General features: G+C 37.1%; 1 protein-coding gene across 6 annotated transcripts; it reads left to right on the top strand.

The window, feature by feature from the left end:
* Positions 1-4,715: 4,715 nt before the first annotated feature.
* LOC103140489 (glucagon family neuropeptides) lies at positions 4,716-13,173 on the top strand. 6 transcript variants are annotated; one of them, XM_007555673.2, is made up of 7 exons: positions 4,723-5,134; positions 5,318-5,422; positions 5,838-5,972; positions 6,522-6,626; positions 7,188-7,322; positions 7,836-7,956; positions 12,695-13,173. In XM_007555673.2, the coding sequence occupies exons 2-7, from the start codon at positions 5,325-5,327 to the stop codon at positions 12,701-12,703; spliced, it is 603 nt and encodes a 200-aa protein (XP_007555735.1). In that variant the 5' UTR covers positions 4,723-5,134; positions 5,318-5,324; the 3' UTR covers positions 12,704-13,173. The 6 variants fall into 6 exon arrangements, with proteins under 6 accessions (XP_016528684.1, XP_007555736.1, XP_007555735.1 ...); XM_016673198.1 differs by having other exon boundaries at positions 4,716-5,134; positions 5,321-5,422; positions 7,836-13,173; XM_007555672.2 differs by having other exon boundaries at positions 4,724-5,134; positions 7,836-13,173.
* The last annotated feature ends 6,091 nt before the right edge of the window (positions 13,174-19,264 follow it).

A 19,264-nucleotide genomic window follows, 5' to 3' on the forward strand; every position in this document is an offset into this window, starting at 1 on the left:
TTAAAAATGGTTCAAAAATAATATCAACACTTCAAAATACAAAATCTCTGGACAATAAAATATTATGTATGTTTTGAAAAACATTATAATATAAGCACTTTTATCAAATCTTCATTGTGGTAAAATCATGTAAGTTCATTTTACATCCATGGAAACTCAAATGTAATATTTAAAACTTCAATACATAAAATCAATTATTTAACATTATGAAGTGTTGTTTAATTTATTTTTAACATTGTATTTTCATACATTTATGCTAGGGGTGCCCAAGTCTAGTTTTCCAGAGCTACCATCTGCAGCTTTAGATACATTCCTTCTCTAACACACCTGGACCATTGACTCATTATAAGCCTCTACAGAACTGAATGAGGGAAGTCAACCTTTTGTCTGGGGTGTTTTAGCAGGGATGCACTCCTGATTTGTACCGTCAATGTGGCCCGTTGAGGGGGGCCAATATGCTGAAGTGGCCCTCGGTGAAATTGAGTTTGACACCCCTGCCCTAATGGGTATTAAGAAAGGACTTTTTCTGAGAACTGAACTGAACTTATTTGATAGGAACTGATAGAGATGCCAATTAACTAACATTAAATGTTGAGAACCTTGTCTGGGAAGGTTTACTGATAGGGTATTATATTGCACTAATTATTTTAACCTTCATTGTACTTCATAAAATCTATTCACTCTCTTGTCTGCTTACATTAAATGATGACTTTTATCAGAAATGTTTACCTACAGGACGATATATGAGGAGGTTTAGTGTGGTTGATGAGCTATTCCTGCCATTAATTTATCTATGATGAACCCAGTTTATTGACAAACCAAGTCAATTATCCTGCCACTGATGAATTCCTATGAGGTTGATCGTTTTTAATTTAGAGTTTATATGAAAACTCTACCATGATTAACTCGAAGGAGATATTAAAGCTGAAATTGCAAATAAAAACAGTGCTCTGCCATCTTTGCACATGGGATAAGAAAGTGTGGAACAGTTGTGTGACTAATGAAAAAATATTAAAACGTGTTTCCATTTTTAAACTATGTACTTTACAATGAAGACATCTGTCTCTTTGGAAATGTTGTGTCCTCTTTATTGAAAAGATTGCAGGAACAACTTTTTTTTATTTATTGTTCTGAACCATAGATCCGATAATAATGGCAAAGATGTTTGTATCAGTTTTGGTACATTAGATGAGCACTTTTCCCCCGGTAAAAGACAAGGAGTTTAACCTCAATGTTCAGAAAACATCTAACACCAAAAATAATGAAAGTTACTTGGTCGGAATTCACCAGTCTTTATTTTTATTTGTCAAAAGTAAGATAATGCATTTGAACAAATGTGTTGTGGGGAAAAAAGCTGCAAAAATGTGTTTGAATTCATGTTTCTTTTTCTTCTTATTCCTACTGTGTCTTTGTCACAAAAGCACCATAATGCCATTTAATCTTTCTGTCAGATTCTGTCAGAAGAACAAAATAAACAGTAGACAACAAGCAATAAACGAACAGTTGACTCAACAGGGTAGAACTTTCTAACTTTTATTTCTTGACTCAGTTTCTAATTGGTTAAAAAAAAGAAAAAAAATTACATTAAAAAGTACACAGAATCTCCCAAACTAAACATTACTTTTTGTACTGTAACAGTGAGTCATGTTAATTTCCTGCAGATGAACACTGACCACAAATCTTCACATTAAATGTAATGATTTACAAGATAAGGGCTTCCTTTCTCGTCCCTGCAACGGAGTCAATTCCCCACAACATGACAGAGGGTCCACAATGCCACTTTGCCCACACACCTTTCAAATTTGATTACCAAAAAAAAAAAAAAAAAGCTTGTTCTGTAAGCACTTGAGCTAAGAGACAGCAACATCAATAAAATTCTTCAAACACAACGTACCAGCGGCGGAGACAGCCGAGGCTATTAAAAGCAAACAGAGCTAAAATTAGAATGAGTCATATGTTCCTCTGCTGTCTTGTTTGAAGTGATAAAGCTCAGTTTTACTCCGTGTGGTGTAATATGATTACTGAGACCTCAGCCTCTGAGAAAACAGTATGAAGACACATCTGAACAAACAGTGCACATATTTATTTTTGCAATAGTTATCAAAAAAAAACAAAAACCTGGTGCCGTCATGCATTTTGATTAGTGAAGTGTATGGCAAATATGATGCGCTGCGGTCAGCAGGTTTATTAGTATTTAACATACAGTAAGGGCTTTAAAGGTTGCTGTGACTCAAGCATTGGTTTATTAAAGCTAAACATTCATATCTGCTTTATGCAGGCTGTAATTAGATCCACATATCCTGCCACAATCAGAAAAGCAGCTTATTAAGAGATGATTGAAGCTGAATGAGTAATCACCACTTTACAATGATTACTTAGATTCATTTCAACATAAGATAGTCATGAAAATGTTATGATTAGCTGCTTCAGTCATAATTACATGGTTAAGTGTCCAAGAGACAGTGGACCTATTTTTACACATCAGAGCATTAAGTACATATTTGTATCTAAATCAGTTAAATGATACTTTAGCTCACTCTGTGCAATTTTGATTTAAGATTGGTAGCTAAACATGCTGATTTTCTTGATCTGTCTTAGACTCGTGATGCATTTTCTTCCCATAACCACTGGGGTGCAGTGCTCACCCAGTACAAGAAACAGAGTTAATCTTTAAGGCGGTTTTTTTTTTATATGTTTTTCTTCACATATTCCCCTTCTTCTATTTCTCAAGAATTTAAATTAAAGCATTTCCTTTTTGCTAAGCAAACCATGACATGACGTCAAAGAGCGGAGAAGACCGAAGAGGTCTGAATCACCTACTAAAGATTCAACACATGGCCCTGATGATGCCTGCGCAGAGGAAAGGCACATCTGACTTCTAATGAACGCGGTAGAAAGGGAGATAAAAGGAAAGAAAAGAAAAAAGCCAACTCAACGTAAGTTTTAATCAGAGTTTTAGTCTTATGCAACTTCACTCTTCTGCCCAGAACTTTGGGAAAATGCATTTTAGTCTAATTTTGCTCATGTGGCAGCTTCTCAAAGATGTGGAGTCCACTGGAGAAGCTTGGCGTTATCCTGCCCCGACACATTCTAACACCAGTTCTGATGAATGTGCCGGCCTCTTTTGTATATTGAACAAACCAAATGAACTACATGACCTAAATTGTCACCCACAGAAGAATTTTCAGTTTAATAGTGTTCAAGAACCACCCAGACTTAAGCCACCATGACTGGAAGCAGCTTGAATGCTGGTGTCACCATCCACAGTGACGCCAGACTGACAGGGAGCTGAACAAGGAGATTAAAACTCTTCCCCAACTGGATTTGTTGCACAAACAAATAAATCAAATCAAATTTTTATGTCCAGGTTTGGTAAAGATTGCTCTGTTGATGTTTCAATGCCTATAAAAAGCATCTAGTTGCACTGCAACTTGCTGAGATTTATGCATCTGAATATTACTGGAGGTTTATGTATGTTTTTGAGCCTGTGTGGAAAAAGGAAAATACACAATAGATTGAAACTTGTGCAAGCAACCAGTTTTTATGATTTATTGCAGTTGCATGTTGAATAGTAAACCACGGGTCTTTGTATCTTCCACAATGGCTCATAAAGAGCCAACAAATGTTTTTAAATATAGCTATAACAACAAATACAAGTTTTAGAGGTTTTCATAGAATAATTACACTGAATTTCCATGACAGAATGACTAAAAGTACCAGTAATATTTGTAGACTTATTTTTCCCTTGTCATTAGTTTTGATAATGTGTGTTTTATTATTTTGTTTTACATAATATTTCACAAACCTCTACTGAAGGAAATGCACCAATTTTCTTTCTGCACAAGTTTTATAAATTAGAACTATCTTTCAGAGTGGGAAAATTCAGGTGTCATGGCAGCAAGTTGAGGTAAACAGGAACATGCAGGTAAAAACTACAAAAATAAGAAGAAGATGTACAGTAAGAACAAATTTTCAACATATGGGGGAACAAATACAGTGCAGTTATTAAAAAATGACATACTCAAACCAAGAGTAATATGTAGATATGCAGATCACATGTTTTAATTCATTTTAAACCTAAAAATAGAAATTAAATTGAGTTTTTATATACATTTTTGCTCTTACTTCCGTTTTAACATTTTATTGATCTTAATGTTGTGTATTTTCTTTTATCTTTTCGATGCTTTTGTTTCTGTACAGCACTTTATCACAGCTGTTGTTTTTAAAGTGCTTTATTTATTTATTTATTTTTTAAATAGTAACATTGACTAATTTTCTATGATATATATTTACCAAAAACTTTATATGCTTCAGTATTAAGTTGTGTGAACTGCTTAAGGGGCCGAATGGAAACTTAAAGGAAACATAATTGAAAGTAGCCAGATAAAATAAATGACTTCCTCCCGTTTACGTCTTGTTCTTGCCTCTAACGCTCATTTCAGCACTTCCAGTAGCGAACAGCTCCTATCCTGGCCACAACAGCCTCCGAAGGCCCGTCACGTGACGCTATTTATGGCGTGACGTCAGCTGTTGACATTAATTCACGGTTTAATTAATGATGATGTTTGAATTGAAGAGCCACTCGCTCGTTTCTTTTTTCTTTTTTTTTTTATGAGTCGGCTCGGGGTCTTTCATTGACGCGGAAGACGTCTGCGCTCATGTGGGATAGAGAAAGGGAGGGGTGAGGGCGGAAAGGACTGATGACGCAACCACCCACCTCCACACCCCACCTCTAACTCTAACTCCCACCCCTTTCTGCCAACATGATAAGTGCAAATAGACGAGCCTTTCGAATTCGTGGATAAAAAACCAAAAGAGAGGCAACTTCACAAGACTCAGGAAAGTTTTGACAGAGACAGCAGCTGCTGCTGTGGAGTTTGGGTTTTTTTTTGTTTTCTTTTGTCCCGTCCATGAGCTACTAAAAAAAAAAAAAAAAAAAAAAAAAAAAAAAAGAAAAAAAGAAAGAAAAGAGCTAAGCAGAGGGCGCACGGTACGCTGCACAATCCCAACAAGGACGCTGAAGAAACACTTCCCAGAGAAAGAGAGAAAGAGAGTGAGAGAGACTGAGATAGAGGTCCAACCTCACTCTCCTAGCTGAGGTCCTCGGAAGATCGTGTCTATCGTCTCGAAACTGGTAAGAAGAGGCGCTTTTACGCAGCGTAAAAGTGATGCAATTTTGGATTAAAACATCTTCTGATTATGTTTTTTTTTTCTTCCCATGAAAATTAGAATGTAATTGAATACAATAATATGCTTAGGATCACTTTTATAGTCTCATAGTTATTTTTTAATTTTATTTTTATTCATTTTCCCTCAGCAGGACCATGTGTAGTAAAGCAACTTTAGCACTGCTCATCTATGGAATCATAATGCATCACAGCATCAACTGCTCGCCTGTAGGAATAAGCTTTCCAAGTATAAGGTATGTAGTCATTTTAGCACTTATTTATTGGTAGAACTGGTTGAAAATCCCTGTACTGTACAAGCACAGCAGCAAGTATGAGATCTTCAAGTTACATCTGTGAGTATTACAGCTTATTACAGGATAACATCAACTGACAGACAATCTATAGGGGCTGAGATACATCTACCAGGGAGAGGAGGTAATGTAGTTTAGGCTGCTGTGGCACAGCCTTAGGCTGACCTGGCAATTAATCGATCAATCTATCTGGATGTATAATTAATAGGAATTAAACTGGAGCAAAACAGATACAACAAAAAGCTATTAGACACTGTTTCCTCTCCTCATTTCTAGAGTAAAAATTTAACCCCTTCAAATTAAAGTTTGCTGTGGTTGTAAAATTCTTGTCTCCCTTTTTTTAAACATAACATTTTAGACTTGACAATGAGCTTTATGATGAGGGTGGCAACTCCTTGCCCTCCCTGGATTATGATGGAGATCAGTTGGAGGTGAGAAGCCCCTCTTCTGTCGCAGACGACGTCTTCACCATGTTCTACCCGTCAGAGAAAAGGTGATTTTGTTTTCAACAAGCAAAACTGGAGGATAAAACCTTGTCATTCGTTAGTGTATGAGACATCCCTGTTGAACATGCCGTTTCTGTATTCCTGTCTATGTATCTGTTCTGTGTAAAATCAATGTATTGTCAAAATGTTTCCGTATGTCTTGTATTTCATTTGCTCATAGTTTAATTCACTATTTGGAGATGCCTTTGACAAGTCCAGTCAGAAAAAAAGCTTGTTGTAAAAATAATTCTAAACAGGCGATAATTAAGACCAACAATTTTATAGATCATATGCATCCCATATATATAGATATCTATATCTATCTACATATATATATATATACCATCTTTCAATTAAACTACAATAATAAACATAATTAGCAAAATTCTCATGGTTTCTTTTCAGCAGTTTTTGCCAAATTTTTATCTGAAAATTTGAGCAAATTCCACCAAATAACATCGTAGGACGGATATTTGCTGCCCTGTAGAGTTTGAATATGTGCCGCTACGTTTAGTGTGTGTGTGATTTTTACCGTGTGGCTGTCTATATCATCCCAGAATGGAAAGGCATGCAGACGGCATGTTTAATAAAGCCTACAGGAAAGCGCTGGGTCAGTTATCAGCAAGGAAATACCTTCATTCTCTGATGGCAAAACGTGTAGGGTAAGAATCTTCTTGTTCGTCTCTTCTTTTTATTTTTTTTCTTTAAATCTGCCGTTTCTCGTTCTCTGTGCGTCTTTGTTTCTGTGTGCTGGGTCCTTAAATGCTCATAACTCATGCTGTAATATGTCTGTGGTGTAATTGTTTTCCCTCAACGTGATGCCAAATATGTGCCCCCATCCCCTTCCTACTAAATCAGCTCATCGTGAAATCACCAGGAAAGAGGAGCAAACTGTTCTTTGATTCATTTCGGAAGTGTTAACTTTTCAAGCTGGCTGCCGTGGAAAAGGCAGTAGGGGAGAATTAAGTTAAACAGTTTTAGATTTATTTCCCTCTGAATAATTTATGGGACTAAATCCCGGTGGATTCTGATTGGAGGGAGGCGGGTGGACTCGGTTTGTGGAAAATGCACACTGAAATCCCCAACTTTGGTTACGATTCTTCATTCAAGGTCTTCTCCTGACAATCTCAAATCAGCCGTGTTATTTAGGGTTACTGAAATGTACTGTACATGTGCCCTGCGCAGACCCTCTGTAACATGGCTCCCTGTTTCGTCTCCCACAGTGGGGGCAAAACGCTGGACGACAGCTCGGAGCCCCTCTCCAAGCGACACTCAGACGGGATCTTCACAGACAGCTACAGCCGCTACAGGAAGCAAATGGCTGTCAAGAAATACCTGGCGGCGGTCCTGGGGAAAAGGTACAGACAGAGAATTAGAAACAAAGGACGGCGGATGGCGTATTTGTAGCATCGCCCACTAAGCCTCCTGAGTATAGAGAACCCCACTGTCCCCCCTCCCTCCCACAAAAAAACAAAACAAAAAAAAAAATCAATGTGTTCAGTCCCAGATGAAGTCATTTTGGAGATTTTACCAATCAGTGGATCGCTTTTTTGTGTTCCTAAGACATGTATTTATGTATGAAGTAAGCCATTAAATGAATATTTTGATAATATTGTTTTCTTTTTGTACTTGAAGCACTTAAGGATGCACTTATTTCCAATGTGGACCAATTTTTGTTCATTTAGAGAGAAAATATGTCTCTTGGCTAACATGAAAATTTGTTTTAGTAGTTCTGTCTTTTAAACTTTTAGCAAAGACATAGAAACAAGAGGGAAAAATAAACAGCTTAAAAGATAATCAATGCATTAAATGCTGCTTTCTTCCTCCCTGAAACATGACATTAAGAGTTTAGTTGTCTTTATCCACAACAGCCTTGAAGACATAGGTATTCAACATATCCTACAAGCGATAGACTTTGACGCCCTCCCGGACGGGGATGAGCTTGACGCTTTTTTGGGAGACTGGCTGAAACAGTTTTCTCCCGAATTTGCGGTGAGTTTCCGGCTCTTTCCCGAAACTGGAACTTCTCAAGTCCCTCCTTCTTTTTTTTTCTTCTTTGTTCTATTCCTTTTTTTTCTCACTTTGTGAGGTTGTTTTAGAGTCTCGAATCAAACTCTCCTTTCACCTCATCTGTGCTTTTGGCTCACGGACAACAGGAACGCAGGTTACTAATGAAGACTGAGAAAAGGAAATTGGCCAATCTGACGTAACCTTTGAGGTTAAAGTGGCAGGTCAGACTTTTTAAAGAGCGGTTATGTAAAGATGCTATCTACTTTACCAGTAGTGGAAAGATGCTGCACATTAGTGAGTTTGTAGGAAAGTGAATATACCCTCTGAGCAGTAGAGGGGCCTGGCCACATTAAAACAGATAATTTTGCAAAAGAGAAACTGCTGCATTTGCACATCACGTCCACGAGCATAGGAAGTTTTGCCAAAGGAAAATAAAAAGTTAACTTTCAGAAATATTTTCTAAAATTAATACTTGAGATGTTTATGTGTGTGCGAGATATCTAAGTGCAGCAGACATGATAATGTAGTTGCCCACGCTGAGCCTGGCCACCTTTGCTTCTGTACTAGATACTACAACACAAATGAGACATGTTTGAATGTCCTTTCACATCTGCTTCACATTCTCCTGACTTTGTTGTTAATAATTGATAATTGAGGGGGAATTCTTGTTAATGAAAACGTTGGCTGCGGCTGTTTTAGGATAAATCTGTTGCCCAACACAGCTTTAGCCATGCTTAGGATATTTTCCTTCAACAATATGACGTATTGTTGACCTTGTCGCCACCTGTTGGCACAGCATAGGTTTTGCAAGGTTGCTAATTGTGGAATCCCAGAGACAGTGCAGATGTGAATGTGATCAAAAACACATGGGGAAAGTACCTGTAGTTGTATAGCTTAATTGAAGTTTACAGAGACCCAAGTAAAGAAAATAGCCCAAGCTGAAGGCCCTATACATTTTTTTGTTGAGCTTTTTTATACTTTGAAGACATGCTGGGCTAATGCAAGCGTAGCTTCTCTATATTTCACATAAGACCACTTAGAATTGTATTAGTTGGGGTTTCAAGTGAGTTTGTGTGAATACAACTTTGAGTAAGAGCAGTTCTCCCACATTATGAACCAAATACTTTATTGTGAACATTGTAAATATTTATGAGCAGTCATTTAGCACAGCTGCAGCTGAGTTTTCTCTAAAACAGAAAATGTGGAGTTTAGACTGACTTGCTGTTCAGGCCTGGTCTAGTTTCAAATCTTTGAGAATGTTGATATGGTGCATACTAGGTTTTAGTACATTTACTCTGTTGCTTATTTAATTCATATCTCATTACACTTCCAACAATCTGCTAATTTGAAAATACAGAATCCCCAATTTCAATAGGATTAGATTCACTTGCCAACTAAGATTTTATCTAGTTAAAGTATTTTATCCAACTGACTATCACACAGCCAGTGAAAAATGGTCCCTTGTCCCTAAAAACGTGTCCTTCAGACACCAAAAGAACATTATGTTGTGTTCTCGTACTACATGGAAATTGTATTATTCGTAATTTCTGGTTGTAAATACAACACCACCCCCTAAAATCAGAATTCTTTAGTGTCCAAAGTGGCCTCTGTTCATATAGAACATAGTAAAAGTTACAGGTAAAAACTACTTATCAGCACTCATGAGGTTTTGCATGTTATTATTCCAGTGACACACATAGTGCTCATGAGAGCAGGCTCTTTTACTGTTCAAACATATGAAATACAGAGAAATCTCTTGCCCAATAAAGCAAGTTTGACTAGATGAGGACATTTTAAAGTGACCTGGAGAAAAGAAGCTAAAATAGGAGAAACATAGGGTTCCCTACATACTTTATAGTTTGATTCATTGCAATATGATACATTAAAATGATGCAAATGAATGCATTTTAAGATTCACATGTCACTAGAAAGCCTTTAATTATAATTCTTATGTGCCTTAGTGAAAGTGAATATTATAAACCTTCAGTATTACCCCATCACTCTCCTACATACCTACCTTGAGGTCAATGGCCATAGGAAGATACAGCAACATCACCTTCTTATGAATTTGACTTGTATACATATTTAGATCACTGGCTAAACGAGCTGCAATGACTGGCTAAAAATTCAACTGCCCTGCAGATCTCATGCATCATATGTACCATAAATCCGTTTTACTGCTACTCAGATATCACTAAAAAGACCCAACGTTAACAACACTTAATCTCCTAACATCATGCAAACGCTCTGTCTGCACTGAATGCTCATCACAGCAAAAGTACTTTCCCCTCAAACCTATTCCACATCCCTGATCCCAATGCACATGCACCGTTCATATTGAGACAATCAAAACTGACACGTAAAACCAATTGGAAGAAATACATTTTGCACAACAAATACGTAAATGAGAAAGTGCAAACAAATAATCAAATTAAAATGACGCAAAAACTGATCCCACTGTTAAAATGATAGTAAAGTATCTCGGCTTTGGTGAGAATAAAAAAAATATATATCACAATAACTTTATGCATGGCAGCACAATAAGAACCTTGCAGATCTCAGTTTACAAAGGTGACTAAGTTAAGATTTTTTTATTGTTATTTACTTTTGAAAATTACGCCTTTAGTTTTCATCTAAAATAATTTATTTAATCAAGCATTATTATTGTGTTGTTTCCGAGAATTGGTACACATTAATTAATCCACTTTATATTAAACATAAACGATTATTATCAGTAAATATAGTGTTGAATCACCAGGTGTGAACATTTTGAGAGTGTTTTAATTAGGCAAAAATAACTAAATCCCTGCCCCTTTGACAGTTTATATTAATTTTCTACTGCTCTTTGGATTTGTTCAGTTTTCTGCAAATTCATTAAGATATGATTCCTTTCTGCCTCAGACAAATAAACATATGACTATTTATAAGTTTATAGTACCTTGCTGAAATTAGTCCCGTTAGATCCAGATGATTTCCAAAAGTAGAAAATATCAGATTTGAGAGGAGGAACAGAGAATTATTTTATTTTATTTTTTTACTTTTTCCTCATTTTTTCCTCCCACTTCAGCAATGTTTACAAAGAGATCCTCCACTTTTGACTCATGTAAAGTGCCAATGCTGTGTACCTACCAACTTCAATCCAATGTGTTTGGAGATTTTCTCTTGTCTCTTTGTCCATATAATAAGTATCAATGACATTTCAAGCATAAAAAGCAAACAACAAGCAGAAAAATCCCAAAAAAGAAACGATACTTGTTACATGGTTTTCTCCATCAGTTTGTTCTGTGTAAGGGACATACAAAGTGGTTTGAACTCTGGATCTATTGTGCTTCCCTATTTTCTGTCATGTGAACCGCTGTACAAACTCCAAGCAGACTGCATGATTAAAGTAATTGCACCAGCTCATTGCATCTGTGCAGACAACTAGATGGTTTTGCTTGCTTTCTGACTTCTGCGTACATACATATCTACCATTGCTGGATGTTTTGTGCTCCGTTCTTCTCACTTACTCTTCTACACAAGTAGTTTGTTGGACCTTGTTTTGAATGTACTTTATTGTTGCTCAATCTGATGCAATCTACTAAAGCCTATTTTTATTTTTTTAAAGATAATTCCAAATAAGCATCTTATGATTTCTGCCTGCAAAGAGAGGCACAAAAGCTGCCTTAAGTGATGACATATTAAGGACAGAAAGCACATAAACTGAGGGGAAGCAGGCAATAAATCTGCTGATTTTCAGGCAAAGTTAACCAAACCATTACTCACTTCCAGGTGAATTAATTTGAAATATACCCAAAAGTAAATTTATTTCAGGAATTCAATACAAAATGTCAGTTTCAAGTATCAGATATTGCACATTCATTACACATGGAGTGACATATTTCTTTTCAGTTTGATGGAAATCTAATGGGGGAAAAAAAAAGCATTTAGACTAAACTCATTTAAAAAAAAGATAGTTGTCCAGCAGATAATCATTAGGGCAAGCCACAAAAACATATTTCTAAAGAAGCCTGCTATTTAAAAAAGTTCTGCAGGCAAGTCTAAAACAAAGAAAGTTGAGTGGAAGAAAAAAGTACATTAGAAAGAGATGCACAGAGATTATGCTGCACAGAATGGCTGTGTATAATAATAGATTTCATCTCATCTGTATCGTAGGTTCTGGTGTCCTTATTCCTCCTATTGACAGAGCTAGATTCAGAATTAGATTGCTGCAGTTTTAAAGTGTGTCACAATCATCCCTCTACTACTTGTGCATTTTTTTCTAGCACACTTTTTTCTTCCACTCAACTTTCCTTTAATGTGAGAACAAGCAGCTTCACCAGTGGTTTGTCCTCCTCTTAGGTGTCAATGATTGCATGTTGAACAACTGCCAGATCACTGCTTTTCACTTTGATTGTGTCTTCTATAATCTTGCATTTCTCTGTTAAAAGTTGAATGTAATGTTGACATTTTTTGGAAATATTGAGTTTTGGGATTTTATATCATGCATGCTTAAATCAAAAATATACAGAAACCTTTCAAGATATATCACTCGGTGTGTAATGAACCTGTAGAACATATGACAAATTTTTTAAATTGAATTACTGAAAGAAATCATCTTATTGACGACATTTTAATTTAATTTATTAATTTTATGAGGAATAAAAAGAGAACAGGATTAAAGTTGTTCCATCGTTCTGTTACTGTATCAATTTTTCTTTACTTCTGCGTTTTCCTCCAGGCTTTGTGACGCAGGGGAGCAGTTTGCAGCTGTGGTGCCTTGCATCGACTGTAACAAAAAAAATGAAAAAAGAAAAAAAAAAACAATAAAAAAAAATGCCATGAATCACGGATGGCTATTTAGTGGCCCTACAATGCTGCACATCTGTGGCGCACGCTTCATCACTAATTTTTTTTTGTCATTTTCGTCTCTGTGTTTGATAGGATCTTTAGCTGCTTAGACATCGAAAAATCCTCCTTGCACTGCTTTTATGTTTTGCACTTTGTTTTAGAGCTCCATGTTTTTGTGAAAACAGCGGGGGAGGGGGAAGGTGGCAGCTCCCCCAAGAAATATGACATGTATAATACTGAAAGCGCCAATAGCCTTACGAAAATGAATTAATCTTCAGAGATACATACATATATATATATATATATTTACTGTGTGGAAAGTGAATATTAGATTACTATAAAGTTTGAGTCAATAAATGTCTAAAAAAAGAAAAAAAGGTGTTGTACGATTTGTATGAATAAATTTTTGTAAACAACAAATATTTTGTCCAATCTTTGAAGCTAATAATATATTGAGATGTGAATTTATCTAAAGATATACAGTTTTTCAGGTGAAATATACCCTCTATTCTCTATGGGGTCTTACAGAATAAAAGAAAAGAAGATCAAAGATGAGCTGTGAATTGTTGAACTTTACTCAGAGTAAAAGAGCAAACAAACATTCAAGTTAAACTCGTCATTATGCATTTGGATATGATCAGATATGATCAGCAAGCCGAATTAATACATTTCAAAAGGGGAAAGAGAGGACTTGGAGACTCTCCTCCCCGTTTTTCTCGGTGACTCAGTGGTTTTTGGCAGAGGAGCGTTGACACCAGTTGGCCGGGTGTCTGCCTCCATTTGGGACAGCATGAGTAAAAGGGAGACGTGGGAGGGATCACCCAGCCCGCGCCACACGCTGTCTCGGTGCACTTTACACCTCCCCTCCTGCAGCAGGCGCCGCCAAGGGCCTGCGGGGCCTGGAGGAACAGTTGGCCGCGCTTGGCTCCATGGAAGAGAGCAACAATATGAAGCAGAGGAGGCTGCATACGCAGACATCAGGGGATACATGTGTAAGAACACAATTTCACAATTTATGAGCGGTAAGAACTTGCAGGACTTGCTTCTTTTTTTTTTTTTTGTCACATCCAATAAGCTGGATAAGCAAACAAATTTTAAAATTTACAAAGATTACCTATCTTTGCCTCCCTTAATTTTAATTTTAATTACGTTTTCAGTCAAGTCTTATCGAGCCACACACAAGCCTGATTGTTGCCTGATCTGTAAAATTCAGAAATTACTTAAATAGAACCAGTCTGACACACAAGAAGGAGGCAAAAACATCTGAATAAGCAAAACCATAAGTCTCAATGTAAGAAAAACCAATTCAGAACAGATGAGAAACTATGTTGATGACATTATCAGTCTAGATAGGGTTACGAAGTCATTTCCAAGGCTTTGTGACTTGTAGTTAATGTGTATGTAATTTTCCTTTCGGATCAATAAAGTATTTTTGATGTTTGAATTCATTCAAAATGAGAGCCATTAAACAGAAATGAGAATAAAAACATGAAACATTGGTTAATCTTTCACAATTGGCCTGCCTAAGAATCCATGAACGACTCATCCAGAAGTTCACTAAACTAGCATCACATATCAGAAAACGAACACCATAACCATTGTTAAACACAGTGGTGATGGAGTGATGGTTGGGGATTGTGTTGCTGGTTCAGGACCTAAGAAACTTGTCATCAGTGACGGAACCGTGAACTCTGCTCATGGACAAAACCTGAAGACAAACCTGAAGAAGAAATCCCAGAGATCAGTTTGTGACCTTGAGCAAACTTACATGAGCCTGCTCATTTGCTGACATCATCTTAGCCCCGCCCACTGCACTTCCTGCATTCATTCATATGGTCATATCTCCCACATTACATAGTTAAGAGCAACACAAAACTTTTTACATGTCATCTCACAGAACAGTCACATTGAAGCGAGGCTACCTTAAGTGTGAATGTAGACTGTAGGATTAATCATTATAAAACCATGAAAAGAGGATATAAACAATTATTCCTTTGCTTTATTTTGCAAAAAAAATATTTAGGGTGATAGAAATGGTGACACTTATCCATGCTAGACTGCATATTTGTGGTTTAACTGTATTATGATCCACATTTCTTACTCTAACTACTGGAGGTCTGAAAATCTAGAAAATAATAGTAAATTATAACAATTCAGAGACATTGGACCGTCAACTGTGTTCTTCCAAAGAGAAGAACACAGAAAAACAAACTGAAAATGTGCTATAACCATTAAGCCATGTTCTATTGAAGAGCTTATTTGATTCTACAGATTTGGCCAAATTTGATTAGTGAATCATCAAATGTTAAACATCCCTTTTAAATTTGGTTTTGGATAGCTTTTGTCCCTTGAAGAAGACGCTTGAAGAAATACCAGACTGCTAATTGCATTGTTACCAGATTGCCAAGAACCCTGTAAAAAAAAAACAAAAAAAAACTGAAGTTTATATCCTGTTGTAATGCAAACTCTGTGGGTGCAGAAGCTGGCATTTAAAACTCCTCCGCCCACCCTGGTGTCCTCCTGCCTGTTCTTTCATCACCTTTTTACGTGCATGTCGGTATCAAGGAAAGACTTTAAAAAAAAAGAAAAAAACTTTTAGGTTGACATTAAAAGCTTCCTCCTGCTACAGCTAAGTTATATCTGCAGAAGGTTCGTGGGACGGTGGTCTACGCAGCCAAAGAGGCCTGCCACGGCCCTGTGAGCTGAGCGCATGATGACCCCCCACTCAGACACCAGGGCACGGCTTTGATTTTTCTTTTCCTTTTTTTGTGGCTGCGTCCTCAGTTCTCAGTGGAGCTCGCAGAGAGGATGATCAATGGGAGTGATCTGATTCCTCCGGCCCGTGCCAGACCCTTTCTTAACCTTGCTAACCCAATCAGCTGCCGTTGCCAAGCAACCAGTCCCGGGAGAATGCGTTGGGAGTGGGTGGTGTGCTGGTGGCCTTCGCGAGAAAACGAAACATCACAAAGGATGCATTTCTCTCAGACGGACTCAGCCGAAGCTCTGGTGTCTTCTGCAGGGCTGAACGCTGCAAACAGGGAGAGTCACTCAGTCTCCCTCTTCATCTCCCTCTCTCTGTCTGTGGCGGAGAGGAGGAAGACGTTGAGTAATGCAGTGATTCATTACAGTGTACAGACAGGCACACAGAGTGTAACTAATGCTTTTGCAAGCGAATCACACAGAAACAAAATGAACCAGACTTAAAGCATACCAAAAAAAAATAACAACAAAAAAACAAAATGCAGAAATTGTTACGAATATGGGAAGTAGTAAGAAGTTACCTGAGGAAGCACCTGCAAACATGAGCACGAGTTAAACTGAATTAATCCAGTTAAAAACTTAAAAAGAAAGCACATGCATAGCAAATAGATAAATTACTTAAGAAGGCAGCGTTGGTTGTTAATTTTCCAGCAAACATTTTGCGTTTATTTTATTTTGTCATGCCTGATTTAGTATACAAATGTAGCCTGATGTTGGCAGCCATATTGCTAATTAGTTACAATCTGAGCGACCTGCAGTCTACACCTGCAACACCTTGACATGTTTTCTACTCTACTTTATCAAATTTATGTGGATTGAAAAAGATGTCACTCTATTAAAAGCCTTTAAAAGTTGATTTAGACCATACACTGTCTGACTGAAGAGTTCATGCTGAAATGCAGAATTGGATGAAACAAAGCCACGGGCGGAGTTTGGGGACAAAAATCGAGCAGTTATTTAAAAAATAAAAAAATAAAAATAAATAAATAGTTTTGCTTGGTAATTTAACTTTGTAAATCTCTCACAGACTTTGATCAGATTTCTTTGGTTAAAATAGCTGCAAACTCATGATTTTACTCCTTCACTTAAAAAAAAAAGAGAGAGAGAGAGAAAGCAGCTGCCCGACTGGCTCCACTGTTGAAACACCAATGAAAGAAAAAACATGGAAAGACACCTGAACTGTGTGACCTACATCAAACATTTAAAAAGAAAAATCTGCCACAGGAATTGGTCACAGATGGAGACAAAACCCCTACACAAGGAATAGTGTGTTCTGATCCTGTTAATGTTTCGTTTTTACCAATCTTCGACATTTCTTTACCTGAGTGACAACAGCAGATCTGTTGTAACGCTGTGAAGTAAGAAAAGAAATACTTTGAAAAACATTTTTTCATGCCAGACTTGAGTCTTTCACTGCCCACCTCAACATGACACTTCTTTTCAAGGCCAGAAAAACAACATATTTTTCCCTTTGCTAATGACGATTTTCAGCAATAAAAGAGTAACCTTGATGAAGTCAATACATTCAGGGTATTTCATCTGACGCCAGTCTAGTGTGATTATAAAATACCGTATTTTTGCGTGTGCAGCAGACATAACAAAGCCTGCTGGATGAGCTGTGCATTATTACAGGCAGCTCTCACTCTATACAAGCCTTTACATGCTTCCCACAAACTTGTTTCTCTCAAAATGACAGAAGAAAAATTGGATTTTTAAAAATAAATGATGGAATATTTCTTGGAATAAAAGATTGAAACTTCACCATTTGCTGAAAAAGCTTTTTTTTCTCTCTCGCTCTCACTTCGAGAAGTAATCTTTTTTTTTCTTTTTTAGATGTCCTGGCTTGAACTTAAAAAAAAGGATAAGATAAAACCTTTTTTTTTATTTTAGTTGAAAATGACGCATTCGCCACAGAATAAACTTTTAAGCCAGTTTCAACTAAACAAACAAACTTTGAAATTGTTTCATTACTAAACATGACTGAAGTTGAAGCATAGCTGTTCTCAAAGACCGGAGTTTGACACTCATTGTAGCATTACTGAGGTTGCAAAAGTACCAAATAGTTTCCGCAAATATTTTTTTGAACAGATGTATTTCCTTACAGATATAGCTCACCCTACAAAGGGCGAGACATTAAAACCTCTCAAGAATCTTGCCATTTACTCACGTAAACAAGAATATTTGGCATAACGTCATAGATAGTTCAGGATAATCTAAGCTAGTATATGAGGAAAAGGAAACCTGCAATGTTTGGTCAATCGGAGCATTATATGTAGAAGAAGAGGCTGAAAAATGAAGCTAACATAAAAGACAAACACAATATCCTGTTTTTATTATCATCCTACTTTCATCAAAGGCCTTGCAAAAATGTGGTCAATTGTTTTTTTTTTCAAAAACAAAAAAAAGAGTTACAGTAGTGAAGTCTGGAAGCAAAAATAGTGTTTTTGGTATGTTGCTCTGTTTGTATTATTAAATGTTAAATTAAATATTACTCAGATGAAGGAGTTTTGTATGGGAGGTTTAAGATACATCTTGGTAAAAAAAAATAAATAAACAAAACAAAACAAAACAAACAAACAAAAAAACTCCAGCAATCTTCATACCAGTGGTGTTATGGGCTAAAAAGCTTCTTCATATATGTTCTAGTTAAGACTGCAGATTTTGTCTTTGTTTGAATAAAAAATTGAAAAATAAAAGGATTTTATGTTTTCTAAACACGCTGTACCATAGAACACACTGATGTCTGAACCAGGAGGTTACAACAGAACCCAGAAAAACATCTAATCCACCACAGGCCTCGTACTCAAAACATGTGAAGACCTCTCAATGCTCTCAGCTGCAGCCTGTTCACAATCAGCCGCCTGTTTCTCATCCATTAATCAGGTTCCCAGTATATAATCTCCTCCCTTTGATTCTCTCCCTGCTGGATTATAGTGCTTGTTCCCGTTTCATGTTGTTGTGCTTGTTCCCGGTTCCTTTCCTCGCCTTTATCAAAGTTCTGCATTTATTTTCATTGAAAATAAGTTCGCCTCAAACAGGATCTAAATCCGGGTCCAATTACAATCGACACCAATCCCTAGCATGCAATAAGACTCATTACCTCTTCAGCACAAATGCGTGATGACAGTTTTTGTCGATCTAGCCTTCCTCCCGTCATTAACGAAGAGTAAAAAGTTCATTGCACGCCATGTTACACGGTTGATTCTGTTTATCTTATCTTTTTGCAGCAGACGGCACGCGTCTTTTATTGATCGCTCTGAGAACCCCGTCGAGCAAAGTTCCACCCCAAAATCATAAATATCCAACATTTTGCAGCCGTATTCCTTTTGAACCTTCATCTGCAGTGCACACCGGTTGCCATTTATTGAGTTTTTCCTCCAGCTTTTTTTTGCACTGTGCCTCTCCTCTCCACAGACGCATGCAGCACATCAGAGCCCAATTAGCACTCTCCAGCCTAGGACGTCACTCAGGTCTGGGGGGCTTTGGAGGCCAGAGGTTGGGGAGCGTGTTCCTGGACTCGAACTTGAGCGCTGTACTCATTACTGAGCTTGTCAGGTGACCCCTGATGTCACTTTGCTCACATTGTTAGAGATGCTGTTGGTCTCACAGCTAGACTGTACTCACACTCCCTCTCACATTACTGCACCATTAATATGTATCCACTGTCGTCACACTATCGATCGATCCATTAGCAGACTCT

Source organism: Poecilia formosa, unplaced genomic scaffold (assembly GCF_000485575.1).
Source record: "Poecilia formosa unplaced genomic scaffold, Poecilia_formosa-5.1.2 Scaffold71, whole genome shotgun sequence".
Taxonomy (NCBI): domain Eukaryota; kingdom Metazoa; phylum Chordata; class Actinopteri; order Cyprinodontiformes; family Poeciliidae; genus Poecilia; species Poecilia formosa.

What these genes read in the sequence shown, in the direction of transcription:
- LOC103140489 (XM_016673198.1), top strand. Translation starts at nt 5,325, where the DNA reads ATGTGTAGTAAAGCAACTTTAGCACTGCTCATCTATGGAATCATAATG. An exon ending in ATAAGCTTTCCAAGTATAAG is followed by an intron (nt 5,423 to 5,837) that starts GTATGTAGTCAT and finishes ATAACATTTTAG; the next exon opens with ACTTGACAATGAGCTTTATG. An exon ending in TTCTACCCGTCAGAGAAAAG is followed by an intron (nt 5,973 to 6,521) that starts GTGATTTTGTTT and finishes ATATCATCCCAG; the next exon opens with AATGGAAAGGCATGCAGACG.